The 18,920-nt window shown below is 37.8% G+C and overlaps 1 protein-coding gene across 7 annotated transcripts in view; it reads right to left on the bottom strand.

Moving 5' to 3' along the window:
* TENM3 (teneurin transmembrane protein 3) overlaps window positions 1–18,920 on the bottom strand; it is a 323,343-nt gene that overhangs the window by 93,121 nt on the left and 211,302 nt on the right. For all 7 annotated transcript variants that reach the window (XM_040600425.1, XM_040600594.1, XM_040600681.1 and 4 more), the window contains one exon: window positions 4,177–4,299. In XM_040600425.1, coding sequence (XP_040456359.1) covers window positions 4,177–4,299 — 123 coding nt within the window. The remainder of the gene's footprint in view (window positions 1–4,176; window positions 4,300–18,920) is intronic.

Below are 18,920 nucleotides of genomic sequence, written 5' to 3'. Positions count from 1 at the left end.
AGGATGAGTCTGATGCTTTTCTAATTTTGGACTTAACCTTTCACAATATTCATGTGTTATTCCAGAAGATGGATCTGTAATCGCTATTTCTGTTCATTTAAGCATTTGTTTCTTACCACTTCCTTCAAATTTAAGCACGTTGTGTTGTATAAATACACACAGTGATGACTGGTAATCACTGAACAATAAACACTTGTTTGCAGTATTGATCTGCAGCTTCCTCTATTTCTACATTTGAAATGAGAAACAACTACCACTTATTACGGAAAAGATGAACTAGACAGCCTGAGCAGGTGGCCTTTACAGAACATTTTGACCAGCTTGCCAGAAATGCCTGTTACTGGGTTTCAACACTTATCCTTAGCTGACAATGATCCTAAGGACTCCCATTTTCTTTGCCAAAACAGAGGTAGTTTTACCCTGTAGCCATATGCCCACCACCTCTCTCAAAATTATCTTTTGCCACACCACCTCTCTCAAAATTATCACCAGCTGTTTGCCCTTCTAATGATAGCGCGTTAACTATTCTTTGTTCTCTGTTCTATCTCAACAGGCATACGAAAAATCTTAGTAGTGTCATCATTTGTTTTTCACTTTCTAAACAGTAACAGCTCTTATACACAGCTTTAATTCAAATTATGAAACGTCACATTCATTCATAGAATTCCATAATGACATTAACAGTCCAAAGAAGAAACCAAACTTCAAAATACCTAGCCTCTTGAATATATTCTCCTTCACTATACTTCTTCTCTACCCCCAAAATTTCTTCTTTCACAGACCCTCCCCAAAAGACAATAATACAAATAACACATAAATACTTATAGGTAAATAATATTTGTATCTTGATTTGTACTTATATTGGTAGATATACTATAATTTGATTTACAAAAGTCATGATTTTTCTGTATCACTGCCCATCTAATATATACAATCATTGTATGATGCATTTGTGATATCCACAATCCAATGCATTATGGGTAATTAAGAGATAAAATATTTGTTATATTTGTTATTGGTAAATTGTATTTCAACTGTCTGAGTTTAGAGTGGACAAAATCCTGAGCTAAAGAAGTACTGAAAGCAATAAGCAATACTTATTCTACGTGAAAAATTCACAAGTATCACTAAAACGACATGAAGACAAATTCCCTTCCCTTATTTGCAAACATTCTATAGATGAAACCACAAGATACACTATGAATAACTATCAGTAATGCAGAATAAAAATGAATGCACAACCAAACCACAAAAATGCTCAACAATAATTGCTGCATAGTGTCACACATATCATTTTCCATCTTTCAAAGGCAGTGCTAATTAGAATATTAGGTTGCAAGGCTGGATTTACAGTCAATAGCATGTTCTCCCATTCCATTGCATAACTTTGTATTCACGATCTTTTCCTGTGAGACATCTGCTATATATCTTTCTGCAACAACAGTTTCCAGAAATGAAATAAAAACCCTCTTAAAAACGTATTTTTAGAAAAAAGCCTCAATGTAACATCTAATTAAGAAGTTACTGTATCTTTAATTAACATGGTACTGTAAACAAAACAAAAAAGCTCAACATACCAGTTAAAGCAAGCACAATATATTTAAATGAGTACAATCTCAAAAAGTACATCTATGTAAACCAAAAGAAATGCCCCTTTCTTCATTCACTTTTTTCCTCTCTTGTATTTTTTAAAACTCTGCAATTAAGCATATATTCTTATAAGGGCTTTCTGAACTGCACACAGATTTTATATGACATAAAATAAAGCCAGCAACATGTAATATGCGACCAACTGTTAAAACACGTTGGTTAAACAAGCTCTGTTTTTTAACCTTTCATTTCTATTATGTAATTATAAAAACAGATAAAGTGCTGATGCACCTCAAGTAGATGCTTGTATTTGATTAAGCATGGCTTACAAATGACTTTGGAGAACCTAAACTGAAATGGCCTATAAAATTCATCATATCCATCGAGAACACACATCCCTATGCCACTTTATGCAGCCCTGAATTGCACCTGTCTAGATAATGGGTGATATGTTGCCAGCGGTTTGCTGTTCATACAGAAACACTGGGGGAGGGGGAAAAAAATCCACAAAAGAAACAAACAAAAAAAAACACTCTGGAAAAAGCTTGTTCAAAAATTTGAGCTTCACTTAACAAATGATTTGCATTTAAGGATGATTTAACATGCTTTTACTGTTGATTTATGACTAGTTATTTCTAGGTAAACCACAGCTGAATTCTCTTCAGTGGTCATAAGGATGCATTTTCAAGATGAAGCTTTGCTAATCATCACACAAAGTACCTGCACTTCTGAATGAATTCTACTCGTAACTCTGAAGGAGTACCTGCGGTCCAGGGCACGGCTATGATTTCCTGACTAAAGCAGGCGCAAGATTATACCGTTCAGATGAGAGAGATAGTCAATGAAAATGCCTGGTCCATACAACACTGGGAATTTCTCCCATCTGAATCAGAGTATCAGGATATTACCAGGGGGCTAAAAAGAGGCAGTACTGAAAGTTTTTCAGCTGTCAAAAGCACCCAAATCAAGGCATTATTGATTCTTCCTTACAGTTTTCAGTAACTAGTATTATAGCCCAGGGCCCCCTTCCTTAAAACTCACATCTAGTCATGACACTTTCCCATCTGATGAACCTTCCTTTTGTGGTTTAAAATGTATATTCTCTGGTCTGTCTGTTGTTTAGTATTGATGTACGCTGACAAATCACCACTTACCATATTCCGCAGAGGACAGCATTGTAACAGCGGATGAAATTAACCCTGTTCTCTTGTACAGCATTTAGTGTCATAAGGAAGGAAAAACGGAATTTGATATACTTGCTATTTCCTTTAATTTTTGTGGTGAAGTATAACGGGTTTAAATTTGTAAAAAAAAAAAAAAAAAATTACCAAGGGAAAAAACAATATAAAATATTTACAAAAGCTTGTGTCTATAGAAGAAAGTATATTGGCTGCTGAGGGCAGAAGACAGTGGGATGATGGGCTGTCAATGCAGCATCAATATTCATTAACTATACAGCAGCTTTCTGCTATTCATTCAAAACAATTAAGAACACAGAAAGAGATAATGAATATCTAAGTGCAAGGAAAAGGCAGTAGGCTAAAGGAAATGAAAAAAGTCCTGTTGGAGAAGTTTCATATGCTTACAAAGATGACAAGAAGAAAGAACTGAGCTGTATCTCTTCTATAACTTGGAGCTGTGATAACTTGACAAATTTTCAAGATGTCAGCTGCTGGCAGAGGCTTCCTCCTCCTCAGTGGTAAGGAGGTCAGCTCTACCTTGTGAAAGGGAAAATGGATTTTTGTGTAATGAAGCAAACACCGCATTCATCTACCATTTAAATCAAGTTTTCCATTCAAAACCTATTGATTTTAAAGCCTGTGTTAGCCAAAAGTGCACAGGCTCTTAAATGTTTTGAGAATCTTAAAGGGCAACATGGAAAAAGGTCGATAAAAAATAATCCCTTTATGTGGTTTGTATTTTAAAAACTCCTACAACAAAATTAATAAAGTTTTGTTTTGTTTTGTTTGTGGGGTTTTTTTACTCTAATATGTTGGTTGGATGATTCAGAGTCAACATTATGTGCTACAGACTTTCAGAAAACAAATGAACATATTATACATGACCTATTAAATTTCAGAGAGGAATTAAAAACAAAAAAGATCATAATCTGTAGAAAAAACCACAAGCCATTCCACAGTGAGGTCATCATGCCATAGGAAGCTCCTTGATCATGAGTTGGCTTCTAAACACAGCTAAGAGAGAAGCTTCGAAAATAGGCAAAACCTCCCCGAAGTGCCTGTTCTGGTGCCAGCTCTTCAGAAAAGGAGATTGTGTCGCCCCTGCCACAGAAAAGGCTTTTGCCTGAAAAACACCCAGAGCTCACTGGGACTCCCGAAGATTGAATCTTGGTATCGGGTCTCCCTTAGGAAATAGTGTGTTCTGTCACCTGGGGCTTCCTGGCTTTATTGAGGCCATTCCCACAGTACGTTCCCACAGCCACCCCAGCCCCTCAGGCAGGATGGTCCCAGCCAGCCTCAGTACCATCCTGCTACCTCTGAGGACTCCACAACAATCATTACTGAGCAGGATTCATTCAGAATTCATCATTACAGAAGGAGAGAAATTGGTGCCTACTTCACTTACCGTTTTCTCCGGCAGGTACTGTTACAGGATGTGTTGGCACAGTATCGGAATTCACTTTTCCATTCTCAAATGTATCATTTTCAGTTTGCTGCAACTGCCAGTTGAGGCCAAACAGATGCATTGCTGGTGGTAAAGGATACAGGTTATTTTATGCTCTTAACCACAATGACAAATTGCACAAATAATGGCTTTCCATGCTTTGCAGTGGAATAGCAACTCATACATTAAAAAATTAAATTACAGGAACAAGCATTCACAGACTAATAGTTCAACTTAGCAATGGCACTAAGCAATTACTACCACTGTCCTTTAATGATACAGTGCTTTCGGTGAACAGAGTTGACAGAAAGCTCACCAGTTTCACTTTGAGTCTTTTACCGGTCCCAAATCAATGTTCAAAAGGATAGGCAGTAATTATGCCCTTGTCTCTTTTTTTTCATTCTTGGTCCTTCTGAAGAGACAAATCATTTAAATGAGCTCCTAAATGACATATTAAAATAAAAGATTTCACCAGCAGATGGATCTATGCTGGTTAGCCAGGAAGAGAAAAGAAACAATGCAAGAGGAGAGGAAGGGGGGTGCTGTGGGCGTTGCAGGGCTGATCCAAGACACGAACACTCCTTTCCATGCTGCCACCAACACACTGCACAACCTCCCTTTACATGGCCATGCCCAACGGTAGCCTATGGAACGAGGCCAAGACCATCAGCAGAGCTAGAGACGCTGGGGCACCTTGCTCTGATACTGACAATGCACAAGCTCCGTTTCTGAACCACTGCATCCTGCGCAAGCATGTTTACGAGAAAGGTGATACCATGTTCAAAGTTCAGCTAAGCTAAGTATGAAAAGACAGGGTCAACCTTCGAAGGTGTTAGGGAGAACGACATAAGGAACCTTGCTATCACCAGAAATGAATGAACGACCCCCCTGTTTGAACTTTCAGAGCAAAAATATGGAGGAAAAAAAGTCACCTTAATGCTGTGCTATGACACACATAACTTACGCAGTTTCTTGCTATCTGTGGTGTATTTCCTTCTCTTCCAATGACTCTATGATACCACGAAATTAATTTTACCGTAATTACTCTAGTTTGGTGTAACATGGGTTTGCTCATTTCACTACAGCAGTTATCTCCAAAGCTAAAGCAGTCTTTCAGTGCTACATTTAACTATTAGTGCAAAACAGAAGGAAGATAATTCATTCTATCTTGTTGCTAATTCTGTCTCTGAAACAGATTACTGCTATAATCGATGTTAACAATTTATTCATTCCTTCTACCCAAATGACAAACAATTCTTCATCCCTTTTGGTTTCATCTCTGATCTTTCAAATGATTCTATGATTCTATGACTGTGGCAGCCCTTACTTAAGACAAACAGGCATCAGTGGAAGTTTAGTCAGGCAGACAGCAAACAATGCAGAATTAAGGCTTTCTCTGCCAGGTCTTTGACTTAAACTCTCCCCCTTACCCTCAACAAAACAAAGAACCAGAATGCAACCGAAGACCTATCACTGAATGCTTCAAAGACTGAAATCCTCACTATAGATGACATATTATCTTTGTTCCAAGTCTCTGACTCCACTATTACTCTTCTTTCCCAGACCTTAAATTGCCTGTCAAAGCCTGGTAATGTAGAACATTCCTTGACCCTAAAACCTTATTTCTTTTTCCCCCCTCTCATCTCTTGTTAAACCGTAAATCCGACCACCACCATTTTTGGCACATCACTAGAATTAGCCATTATTATTTTGGCCCTACCTCAGCTGAAATTCTTATTTATGTATTAATCATCTGATGATTGTATCTGTTTTAACATATTTCATCAAAATCCCTAGGGTCAAACTCTTACTATCTGTTATTCTAGTCCACTCCACTGGCAGCAATGAAAGACTGAAAATAGCTAAATATTTCATGATTCCAATCCAATACATTTCTTGTCTTCAGTCTGGAGGTCTAAATCACCTCTCCTAACTTTGCTGGCTTCTTATCACTTTTAATACTTTTCAGGAGAAAAAAAAAAGAAAGTGACATTAATTTTGTAACTCCAGAAGTATATCCCTTCCAAACACATGAGCATAGAACATCATTAACAGCTCTGTCTGCTAGCGCTATGTACATGCCCTGTGCCTCTTCATGCTCCACTGGGAGATCAGAAGGGGAAGCAGTGACATGACCTTCTAGCCATTCCTTCATAATTCAAAACAGTTGGAATTTGAAGTCTTCAGAGGTAAGGACTGTGGGATGTATATTGATTACATTTCAAAGAACCATAGTTACTACAAGGTAAGTGACAATTACCTTTTCTTTGTGTTTGTACTGATTTGAGTCCCACTGTAGTTCACTGTCAAAGATGGTAATAGTTGTATCCCTCAAAAATACTATTGCTCTCTCAACTTTGACACTGAACTAGCATCAAGTTCAGTAAACAACGTCTAATAAAAATGAACAGATGGATACATGCAGCTGTTTCACAGATTGTGAATACTGGAATACTTTTGAAGCAGACCAGAAATGTTGCTTGACAACTCCAATGGCAACCAAAAACTTACAGTGTGTAATAACACACTAAATAATTCGACTATGTAATCTCTCTGAGACAGCACTATGGAATTCAGAGAATTGTCCTTTCGGTATAAACATATGAGAACAACATGAAAGAATTAGGCTTCTTGCTACAGGACTGAAATATGAGACAATTTCTTTAGAGATGGGGAACGTTAAGAACATGGGTAAATTGACTCGTTAAGACAAATTCAGGTACTATTTTGTTGATTAAGATTGGTCTTATCTCAGCCAGCCATCTATATAAAAGCAGACTTCAAGCCCTTATCGGTGGACAGTGAGGCACCTGCTGAAAATTCTCCATGCCCCCATGCGTCTGATATGCGGCACCTGGTACTGGTAACGGCACACTGAGAACACACCACGGCAGGGGGTCTGAGACCTTCAGGTCAGATGTTATGAACTAGTTCTGAATTTCCAGAGGGGCAATGACGCAGGCAGACTGCAGGGTTTTGTTTGTTTGTTTGATTTCCTTGGGTCTAGAGAAGAATGAACACTTCCTCCCACCTTTGGGACGGGGATGTCAGAGTTCAATCCCCTTTTCTGTTTCTATTATGTTCAGAGAAATGATAGGTTTGCTTCTTTCTATAAATAATTTGATATATGAAGCAAAATTAAAGCAAAACCATATAAAGCAAAATATATTTTTCTATTCCCAGCTGCTATTTTTAGTCCCAAATCTAATGTAAAGCAGGTCTTGATTTTTGTATTAGATATTGCCCATCAGGTCTGGTTTATTGCCATTCAATTTGGCATTTATTTGGTGTTAGACACTGACAATGAAGGGAAGAGACCCTTCCTAGAGTAACTAGTTCTGAGTCTGCCAAATCTATGAGGTTATTAACACTGGAACAACTTCTAGTACTGGCACGTCTTTGATGGCAGGAAGGACTTGCCTGAGAATGCCAGATGCCTCTAACCAGAAAGCACGCAGCTTTTGATGGCTGTGGTTATAGACCACAACAACTCCATCCAAATAACCCATGGCTGCAAGCATGGATGAACCCTCAGGGAACAGGAGAAAAGATGGGTTGTCACAATTCCAAATGTGCCCACAAACCTTAATGAAAGCTTCCTTATACTTGTATCAGGACTGGGATGATTGCTCCCATCACGGAACAGAATGACTTCACGCAGAGAAACAGACAATGGTCTCTGCCTGTTCTGCTGTTTCAGTCCCCATCTCTATTCTGCAAAGGAATCTCTAGCTACCAACAGATCTTCACCTGCTGCAGTTATGATAGCATTTTACTTTGGGACTGACAGAGGTGTTTAAGATGGCATCTGTACACCTGCTGGACAAATTATCGGCATTATGGCCAGCCTTTAGGGTGCAGTGATAGTTGAAATTGTGAGGACTCCATTCCCTCTAACAGAGTGGGAAGGAGAGGCATCAGAGAGGATAAAGTCCTCAAGAATCTGCACTGCTTTGGCATGAGCGCAGCACCAGTGTCTGCGTGGTGCTGGTCGGTATAGCTGAATTCTACAGGACAAATCCCAAACATACAAGCAGTGACTAAACCAACAGTTGGGCTTTTACCTCCGCTTTGTATTTCTGCAAAGTAGAACACACCAAATGGACTGGGATATTAAAAAGATTCAGGGCTCAGATTAAAGGAGTGCATTTATACCCATGGTAGCACTGATGTGAACACAAAAAAGCTATCATTTGTTACAAGCTATCAGGTAATCCTACCATCTCTCACCACACAGTTCACTGAAGGGTTTCTGAACCACCTTAAACTGCTTTTTCAAGCTTGGTTGATCTCACCTTTCACTGTGTAATTGAGGTCTAGGTATTTTGGCTTGTAATCTGTCTACAAGGCCTTCATTTCCACTTAAGAATTAAAATAGCAACTAAGAATACATTTCACAGCAAATATTTGGAAAGACTCTTATGACTAGTTTACACTGTGTAAACCATTTTACAATAATCTGCTTCGGGAAGAAGTTGCTGCTATCAGGCCCTTTCATTCTTCTCACGTTACCAGCCCATTTGTCTTGCGTGCTCCTTTCGCAACCTAGTATTGCTATGCTTTATGCATTCTCTTTACAAGGAACTTCTTGTTGAGCAAACCACACCGTATTATCACTTCAGAACTCTCCTTGAGATTTCCTTCAGCAAGCCCAAAAGAAATTAGTCCCTTTATTAGCAGGTAGTAAGACAGAGGGATAATTTTATGTAACTATGTGGCAGAACTAGGACTGTGAGAGCTGACAACTACCTGCTGCTGCATTCGACTGGGAAGTGCTTTCCTTTTGCCTTGCTTGCTAGCTCAAAGCTCGCTCTCTGCAAAGAGGCACAAAAAAGAACTGTAACAGAAAAGCAATTTATGTAGCTCTCCCTCCATTTAGCAAAACCTGGGCTTGTCTGATTCCCCCCCCCCCCCCCCCCCCCATACACTTAAATGGTAAGAGGATAGGGACAGCTAGTTGATAAATAAATTACACAGGTGTTAACATCCTCCAGTATCCAGGACATAGCTCTGAACAGAAAACAAAGTTTGGACACAGGTGTGAATATACACACAGTGCTGGGTGGGATCTACAACTGCTATCTGAAAGAAAGAGTATTTTTTTCTTTGTAAGAAAGAGTAGTAATATGCAGTAAAAACCAGATAAACTTATTTATTATTCTGGTCAAAATTCGAGGGCGTCTTTATTGTAACTCACCAGGACCAACCACATCTTTTCTTGAAGTACTGTAAGTGACAAATAGCCTCATATGGAAAACAAAGGGCACAGCAAACACCCTATGAGCTGTGCAAGTGAAAGTATCTAAGAGGCAGGTGATAAGGAGGAGCAAGCAAAACCATAATGCCTATAAGCGGAGGCTTTATTCATGGAATTAGCCCTACAGTAACTGGAGAGGTGACCAAAGTTTGAGTCTGAAGTCTATGACGTACTGGTCAGAAGTGCCAGTAACTCCATAGCTTCCATTCTGAATGTTGTAAACTTGGTTTTTTTTGCAGTGAAAGAATTCTACAGGTCACACAGTGCATATCTGGGGAACAAGAATTTACAGATAGGAGGATTCTCTGAAGTAGAAAGAAGCAGAAACAGGGTTGCCTGAATTGGGAAATGGACTTCCAGTGTTTCCTCCAGCTCATCTCAGAATAACGACAGATCAAAAATTAACACTAGACAGCGGAAAGAAGAAACACTGGCTATCTCTAAGCAGCAAGCATCTCCCCAAGACCTCTGGAGATAAGCCCTATGGTATACACTCTATAAACATAAAGAAATCGACACTGTGGGGAGAGTTGGCAAAAGGAACCGAATGATGTTGGCGACCCTCCTTCCTTTCCCCCGTGTGTTTTACAAAGTATGGTAATCAAGTCTTATTTAGGAAGCTGTGCTTGAAGAGGAGCTTCTTGCTAAAATATTGAACTCACCTTCCAGGACTGTTACTACTACATATTTTTGGGTGCTGGTGCTTTCAAACCACGATTTACAAAATTGCTTCCCTTGAATTAATAGAATAATATATATGCATACTAGCACATAAGGAAAAGTGAATATAATTTATATTTAAAGCAATGCAAAAAGATTATAATTTAAACTAAGCAAATTGCAATTATTGCTCAATCTTGTTGAAGGATTATCTTCTAGTTCATCTCCCTGTTGGCAATACATTTTCAAATGAAGTATTTGAACATTGAAGTGGTTTTCAAAATTATCTCCCGTATATTTTTCTTGCAGCTATAATTAGAATCTAAACCTATTTTATTCTGAAGGACCTGGAGTGGACCAGAAGATGTGCAAATCAACTGTCAGTGATTTGCATTCATTCGCTTTTTTCTAAGATAATAGGATGCCTTGGATGTTGCTGCAGATCAAATAGTGAATTAAAAACAGTTAATTAAAATTTTAAATAAAGTGAATTAAAAGTTACAAAGACAAGTTCTTTATTACTGTTTTTCTCAAATCAACAAAAAGCCTGTTAATTCTAAATTTAAAATAATTTTAAAGCACATGCTTTTGAGCACCTTCAAAATGTTAGCCACCAGGAGCATCATATAAAAGTTTCTGGACCTGTACGCTGAATGTAAGACATTTTAGTATAACATTATATGAAAAATTTAGCGATACCTATCCAGATCAATACAGTAACTGAAAAAGTATGGTCTCTTTTCTTCTAGCCTGAACTGCTGAATGGGTCCATTGATTTTACTGTTTCACCTGCAAAAACATCCAACCTTTATACTCTAGCCTTCATTTTCACTTGGAACCCTTTAAGAATTTGCAAAACACATCACAAAAAATTGCCTAGAAAAATACAGCAACAAAGATATATCAGCTATCCACTATGGCTAAATTTACTTACTTTGACCACTAATCAAAGATGATTATAAGCCATTTTAAATTATGCTGCATTTGAACTGTAAGAAAGGTATGTGGTAGTATCAGTGTTACTATTTTTACTACAGTCACCCAAAAATGGAACGTTTATTCCTCTGAAAACTTGTATCGCTAGATACATCATTTTAGTTGTCAAGGCAGGGACTTTTATATAACAACGGTCTCATTCTGTCAACACCATTATGTGAGACACATTCAAAGCTTAAGGGAGAATCCAGATTTCTTAAAACAGAAACAAAGATCATTATTCACTAGCCTCTTATTTAAATAAGATGTATCTGTTATGTCTTGTTTCAGATTTGTCCATTTATTTTGATGATCATCCAACATTCCCCTTGTATAACAGTCTTCAGTATTACCTGAACAGTCTTTAGTATTATCCTGGGCTTTCTCCTGAACATAGCTTTTTTTCTTTCAGAAAATGTTGTTCACAGTTAACAAGATGGTGAAAAATCATTACAGGTACAGAAATTCTGGGGAAGTGCATATTAGATTGCTGACTCCTTTGAGACAAGGGATGTTTTGTCTCTTTTAGTTCATACGAAGACATGAAAAACATTCCATAAATTTTGGGTTTCTATCTAATAAAGTCAAAATCAATGATTTTGCTGTCAACTACTGTGGGGGAGGAAAAAAATTCCCTGATTTACGCTTTTCGAGACTGGGTTGAGACTGCAGGATAATTACTTCTCTGTATTCCTTCGGGCATTTCTTTACTCTCTTCCTTCTCAATCTTTAACTCCTTCCCTCTCCTCCCTTAAACTCGCCTTCTGGAAAACAGCTGAGACTCAGGTTTATGCTTATCTATTTTAGTTTTTTTTCTACAACTCCAACAGAAGTCTTGCTCAGGGCGACATCCTTTAGATCGCAGCCTTCATAAAACGGGAGCGTTAAAAAAAGCAATGGCGATGTAATGTCTCAAAATTCATTGGAAACATCTTTCTTAGGCAAGGGCATCAATGAACGGGTCCAACCATTTTTACAGTTCAAAAGCCTTATTCTTTACAAATAAAAACCCCAAACCCAACAAAAGCTCACAAAGCTCTTGAGGGATATAATAATAATGAAATGGCACTATACGATCATGCATAACCTATTTGCATGTTGATGGCATGGAGAAGTGCAGTTTGATGAAAAGATTTAAGAACCAAAGGAAAAAGAAACAGGGGCCAATTAATGTGATGTTCAAAGGACACACCAAGCTGGGATTTTATAGTATATAGTGAAATACTTGTGTTGCGTATTTCCATCTCATGACTGGCTGAAAAAAGATCAAAGCTTTTTTATTCCATATTAAGAATGACAGAATATTACAGCAAACATGCAATAAGGAGACATGTAATAAGCTTTAATAAAAGATGATAATAAGGTTTGATAAGAACTTTTGGAATGTCACCAAATCTGGAATGTAAGATGAAAGCATCTGCATGTAGAGATTGTAGTGTGTTATTTGGAACCCCATGGAGCTAAACTGTGATTAGAACTACATATTTTTCCATAAATTAGCTTTTGTTTTGAATTTCCTGCTGAGATCACATACAAGTTGATTGAACGTGCAAGTCAATATATAGGTTTTCTAATCCTTTACTGTTTGTTAGGCTTCACGATATCATGATTACAGCAGTCCACTTGTAGATCAAAGGGACGTGATTGAGGCCAAGAGAAAATAACCTATAACCTCTTTACAAAACTTCTTCATGGTGATTTAGATCTATCCATGATAATTACCACTCACCTACCTGAACTGTGCAATTATGTGGATGCATAAACAAACCACAACATGCAGATCACCTTGCAAACCCAAAGAATTTCCACGTCAATCCATATTTAAAACCAGAATATCCATATTTAAGAACGGAACGGACACAGCGAGTTCACCATCAAAGAGGCTTTTTTACACAACTCTACCTTACCTCAACAATTCCAATATACACTTGTCAGCTATTAGGTATCTGCAAAAGCAATCTTGTGCAGATTCTTCGTTCAAAAAACCAAGGTTTAAGTCAGCTCAGTGACTGCAGTTACCCCCTACTGAAACCTCTCCCGCACCCTCTATTTTCGCTCAATTCCTCACAGCAACATAGTTTCTCACTATAGCAGGAATCACGACTGCCTAAGCAGCTGTGTGTGTGGGCACACAAGTGAGACACACAAGAGGGTACTGCCTACTAGATGAAGCATCCTTTATTATATAGTCATTAATGCATTTTATGTGCATTGGAATAAAACATCATGTTCCTCTAGAGGCCTCACTAAAGTGAGACATGGCTTTTATGAAACTATTCTTGTGAGTAAAGATATACTGTAGGTACACGAAAATAAAAAACAAACCAAACAAATAATTTCTCATGTATGAGTTATGAAAGGAACCTGTACCCTAAAGACAACTTTACTGTTAATAGTTTGTAAGACCAGTGATCTGTTGCTTTCAAGCAAGTTTGCAAGCCACTTTGTATTTTTAAAGAGTTAGGTAAACCTTTGAAAAAAAGTTAGGATTACAGTTTCACATTGATGTTTTTTCCCCCCTTACAGTAAAATCAGCCATAACACTGAACTAGAAAATCTTACAGAAAATCTAAGAATAGACAGTCTTAGCTCTAAAGTAGCAGTTACTTATAAAATTGATGTAAAAAACCAATTACTCCTTTTACTGTGTGAAAAGATAGTGGATCAGTAATAAGGACATGTTTTAAAATTATCCTCTACTTTTGATTCCGGTTGAACTGAAATAACAAGGATAGTATCTCTCCTTTTCAAACATACCTCAATATTATTACCTCTGCTTGAGATTACTAACAGGAGAGAGGCAGAAAAGAAGCTGCTGGGAACAAAAAACTTGGCAAATAAGTTGAAAACATAAAGAACTATTCCTTGGCAGTGTGAAAAGATTTGGAGTGAGTCAAATGAGGACCCACTGTCCAACAAAAATGCCTCAATAAAAACTAGTGTGAAACTTGACATTTCAAAGATGAAAGACAATAAAACAACAGATGAGTTTTCAGCTTTTGCAAGTGAAGATAAATTTATTGTACCCTGTTGTTGTTTCACACCTTGTGAAACTCATGTAAATCACAGGTTAGCAAAGGGTGTTTATGCAGCTGGCTGTTAGTTTTCGCTGAGTATGACTGAAATAAAAATACTACTCTTCCTGTAGTAACTTGGAAGTATTTTTGAATAAAAACCACAGAGAACATACCTGTTAGGTTTCTAGAGCTAGCTAATTTTCCAAATGGCTGGTATTTATTTGCAATACCTAAACCTCTCCCATATTACTCCTTCTATGGAGTTATTAAAAGAGATGCCTTTGTGTAATCCTATTTCATCAAATGTTGGCAAAACCACTCTAGTTTTGTTTGAATGGTTTTATTATTGAGGAAAATTAAACATTTCAAATGCAAATGTCCACATCATCTACACAGTTGTAGCACGTTTGTTTTTCCTGCATTATAAAACTACAAATATTGTTATAGGTGATGACTTCTAAGAGACAGCATTTTTTTATCATTTCGTGAATGAAGTTGTCTGAAATGGCATCAATGTGAAAATGAAGGATCTCATGTTTAAAGATTCTTGTCTACTTCAGAGGACACCTAGCTTTCATCCATAATTAATCTCTGCAGTAGGGTAATTACACCTATATAAAATCCATGTGTTCTTGCGATCGCAGTCATAAATGTAACATCAAATGATATTGCTCAAAGCAAGTTTGGATACATGTACTTGACCTTTTTATTCTAAAGTGCTTGTGTAGAGAGGTTTACCAAAATCTCATCAAAATCAGACATTTTTAACAGCGTGAGTATTTTAAAGCATTCAAAAAGAGACCAAGCATTTCTCTTAATAGAAAAAGATCCGAGAAAAGATTGCAATTTAAAGAAAGGATGCACTTTATAAAAGATGCAAAGCATACACAAAACTACCGGTTTTGATACATGTATTATAATACACACATCACAGCAGACAGCACATCTCTAAGGGCTGCCTTCTTTCTTCACAGACAAGAGCTAGAAAATAACAGAAACTACCAGCAAAGAAGAGAAGACTGTAAACCTATGTCCACAACAACTTGAGTAATCACCTGTGCAATTTCATCTCTGCTTTGCAAAATCTCTTAAACACAGGCATGCATTTGAAGTATCACATATGCTTACATACTACTAAAATATACATGTTTACCTGCATTGATAAAATAGGAGCTACATCTCTAAGCTTGCTATTTATTCAAAGTAAGTAGCTGATGTAATTTAACTTCATTTCTCATTAGACTGAAACATTGCTACTATTTCAGAGTCTGCCAGAAGATACAGTAGTGCAGAAGGGCCCACTTCTCTACATAACGTGCTTGTAAAAGATACCAGTATTTCTGAGACCACCAGTTGGATCTTCATAAACCATCATATTGCATCACAGTATGATGGCAGAATCACACAGTGTGGGACCTATGGAAAATGACGTGATGTCACCTTGCAGTTTATTACTACACCTGTTATATTGCCAAGATTACTGAGTTTTAATTTGCTCCACTGGGCAAAAGTGGAAGGGTGACAAGACTATTGCCAAAACCCTTCTGATATATCTTAATTAGAATACAAACCTTTTTCAGAGCAGAGGTGGGTATGCTCCTTGACAGATTAACTTTTTTAATCCCTTGAAATCTTGTCAAGTTTCTTTTAACCTCCTGACTGCCAATTACATGTTCCTACATCCTTCTGTGCGAGGATTATCTTTCTCAATGAATGTTCTACTCTCAGTGCCACTAACAATAATAGCATGTGACATCCACAACACCAATCAAGTACTAATACTGTGCACTCCTGAAAGAGTAAATATTATATTATGCTTCGCACTGAGTCTGAAACACAGTAACAAGACCTTTGTTCAAAAAAACATCAACCAAAGGCATTACTCACAATGGTATTCTTGCACGAGAAAAGAAAGTATGTTTAATGTTCAGGCTTCACAACACAGATGTTCAACACGTTTAGATTCCGTACTATTTCAACGAAAGATGTTAGAAATGCTTTCAGCCCAATTCAGCCCAAGAAGCTGGTGAAGCATAACAGCTTCATTTTCTGACTAGTCATTCTCTCTCTGTCTCCCAGTTTTGAAAGAAAGAATGTGGTGAAGAAAAGAAATTACATTCTTGCTTACAAAATATTTCCACATTAAGAAGGCACAATGACCTCATCAGCAATGCTGTATAAACATTGTAAGAAACTCATACAGACGTCTAGAAGTCATAGCTATGGGATACCAAGGAAAATAAATTTATCTCATGTTAGTCATAGCTGAAAATCCCTGCAATGCAGAAAGTCATGGAAGTACTAGCTGTAATATTAAGCTTCAGGTTTAAGCATAAAACCAGTGTGGACAGTCACACGTGTATCTGAATACTTTCATTTACAAAGCACGTGTCAGAAATGACTGAAAGGAGTTGCCTGAACAGGTATTATAAAGGCATGGCCTACAAGTACCAATTATCTGGCTTCTATAGTTCTGTTTTTAATGACTGTGAAGTATCGAGATGGAACTAGGACATTGCTACTTCAGAATTCAAGGACTTTCCTAAGGTCCATTCAGGATGTTAAAACCCTTTAGAAATTCCAGGAGGTGGTTTCCACCTGCTAAATAATTGTGCTGTACTGCATTCACTGTTATATGAGCACACACTGAAGGCCCAGCTGAAGAGACTACACACCCTTTGGTCCTACTTTGTAGTTAGACCACATACCTGACCTTCAGTCAGAGAAGAGCAAGATGTGGCGCTGATGTCTAAAACCACAGGCAAGCAGATTTTGACAGGTGTGGAGCAAAAGCCACGCATGCTGCCGAAGCAGAGCCCCACACATGGCGTTGTCATCAACAGCGGCAGCGAGCTTCTGGATGCCCATGACATTTGGATCTGGAAACATGCATTCTAGACAGAAGTAAGACATGACTATGTACCTAATCCACAGCTGCTTGCTTTGAGAGGCAGCCACTTCCAATCGCCATCAAGCCTGAACTGATAAGGGAAACTTTTAATTTGGGAAAAGAAAGGATGACAGTGAACTGACAGTGACACTGCTTCTGTCTCCAAATGCACCAGAGACACGGAGCTTTCCCTAAAAGCCCCATGGACACTTAAAATGAGAGTTTTCTACAACTTTTTGATGTACTCTCTGTAGTGCTGGAGATGCTGGCTGCCCTCACAGCTCTAGAGATAGGCACACACTGAGCAAAACCACAAGATGTTGATGTAGTTCTCCTAAGTGCTTGGTGCAGACAACGCTAAGAACCCATTCTTTGATAGCTGATGTGCTTTCTCAGAAAAGTTTGTAAAAACAAGTTTCCCTGCTGTAGATTTCTGGATGGTAGTTGGAATACACTGTGATATGTGGACTTGGTAAACTGTAAAATCTCAGAGCACTTTCTTCAAATGATGTCAACAAACCAAGAGGAAAACCAAAATATTTCTTATTCCCCCCCCCCCCCCCCCCCCCCCGAATCAGATATATAAATGTATTAGTCTACCTCAATACCTCTAATTTGACTGAAAGAGGAATGAGGTGAGAGCATAGATCTGGCAAACTGTAAAAATCTGCCACATATCTGCAGACAGGGAACATATTTCCAATCCATACGCCTCAGTGAAGCTCCAGTCATAGCTAAGGTCCCAGCATAACCTAGGGAGGCAGATGGATGTGGGGAAAGAATGTGGAAAAACAAAAGTTCTTGATGAAACTCTCAGTGACAACAGCATTACAATACTCAAAATTAAATGCAGGTCAAAGAGAAAAACAGTTTCTATAAACACATAATGAAAAGTAAAGGTGATTAATGGCAACTTAACTATATTCTCCCTCATGCCTGTTAATTACAATACCTATGCTGGGTATTGCAATAAAAATTCCATTTAAATGGCATTATTAATTAAGTTGTTTTCTTCATTCCTGGCAGTAATTGAGCTTTACAAACAACAGAATAATGTTAACTTGGCATTGCAATAAAAAAGAAATATTGTATTGTTCTTTATTGATAAAATAAAATAGATTCCTTTTGATTACAGGTATATGTAGTCATTGCTTTAGTCACAAAAATTCAGTTCTACAATTGTCACGGTTGTAAGTCCATTAGTTTTGGGGAGCGTGGTTCTGCCCTACTATGACTTCTGCCACTGAGAACAGAAAAAGGCATCTGGTCCTCTGCAATCTGGGAAGGGACATGAATGCCAGCAGCTATCACACTAAATCCTGAGTAATATGGGAGAACCACAGACAAGAAACTTGGGAACAGCGCTGGAGACGTGCAAAGTTAACCTCAGTCTGCAGAAACAGACAGTTTTCTAATTTTTAAGGATTACTTAAAGCTCACCTGCAGGAATAGTTAAATGACCCTCAGTTATAATTTTTGCACCCTGCACCCCTCTGTGTCAAGTCTGCTCTAACGATGAAACTTGTTTGCTATTTTTCCTGGCCGCCTCCTTCTCTTTCTGCCTTAAAACCTCTTATTTTAAGTTGCTCTGTTACTCTCAGTAGGTTTTTGAGATAACTCTGAAGATAGCTGTCCATTATTAGAAATCTATTAGCATATAAATTTTCAGTTTAGTTTAAATAGCTTGAGATGATGATAAAACATTAATGTTTCTAGATGGACAAAAAGCATGAATGCACAGTACTATAACCACAGAATAAGTACAATGTACCTATTTTTATACAAATGTGGAAAATACGAACTATCTGTAATTATCAAAAATGGCTTTCAAGTCTGGTATCTCTTTTCCATTCACATTTCATTTGCAATTTGTGTTATAACTGTATGGTCATCTCTGTGTCATAGC

The sequence above is a fragment of the Falco naumanni genome, chromosome 1 (assembly GCF_017639655.2).
Source record: "Falco naumanni isolate bFalNau1 chromosome 1, bFalNau1.pat, whole genome shotgun sequence".
NCBI lineage: Eukaryota > Metazoa > Chordata > Aves > Falconiformes > Falconidae > Falco > Falco naumanni.
The sequence above is the reverse complement of the archived record's forward strand: the minus strand, read 5'-3'. Positions and strand labels throughout refer to the sequence as shown.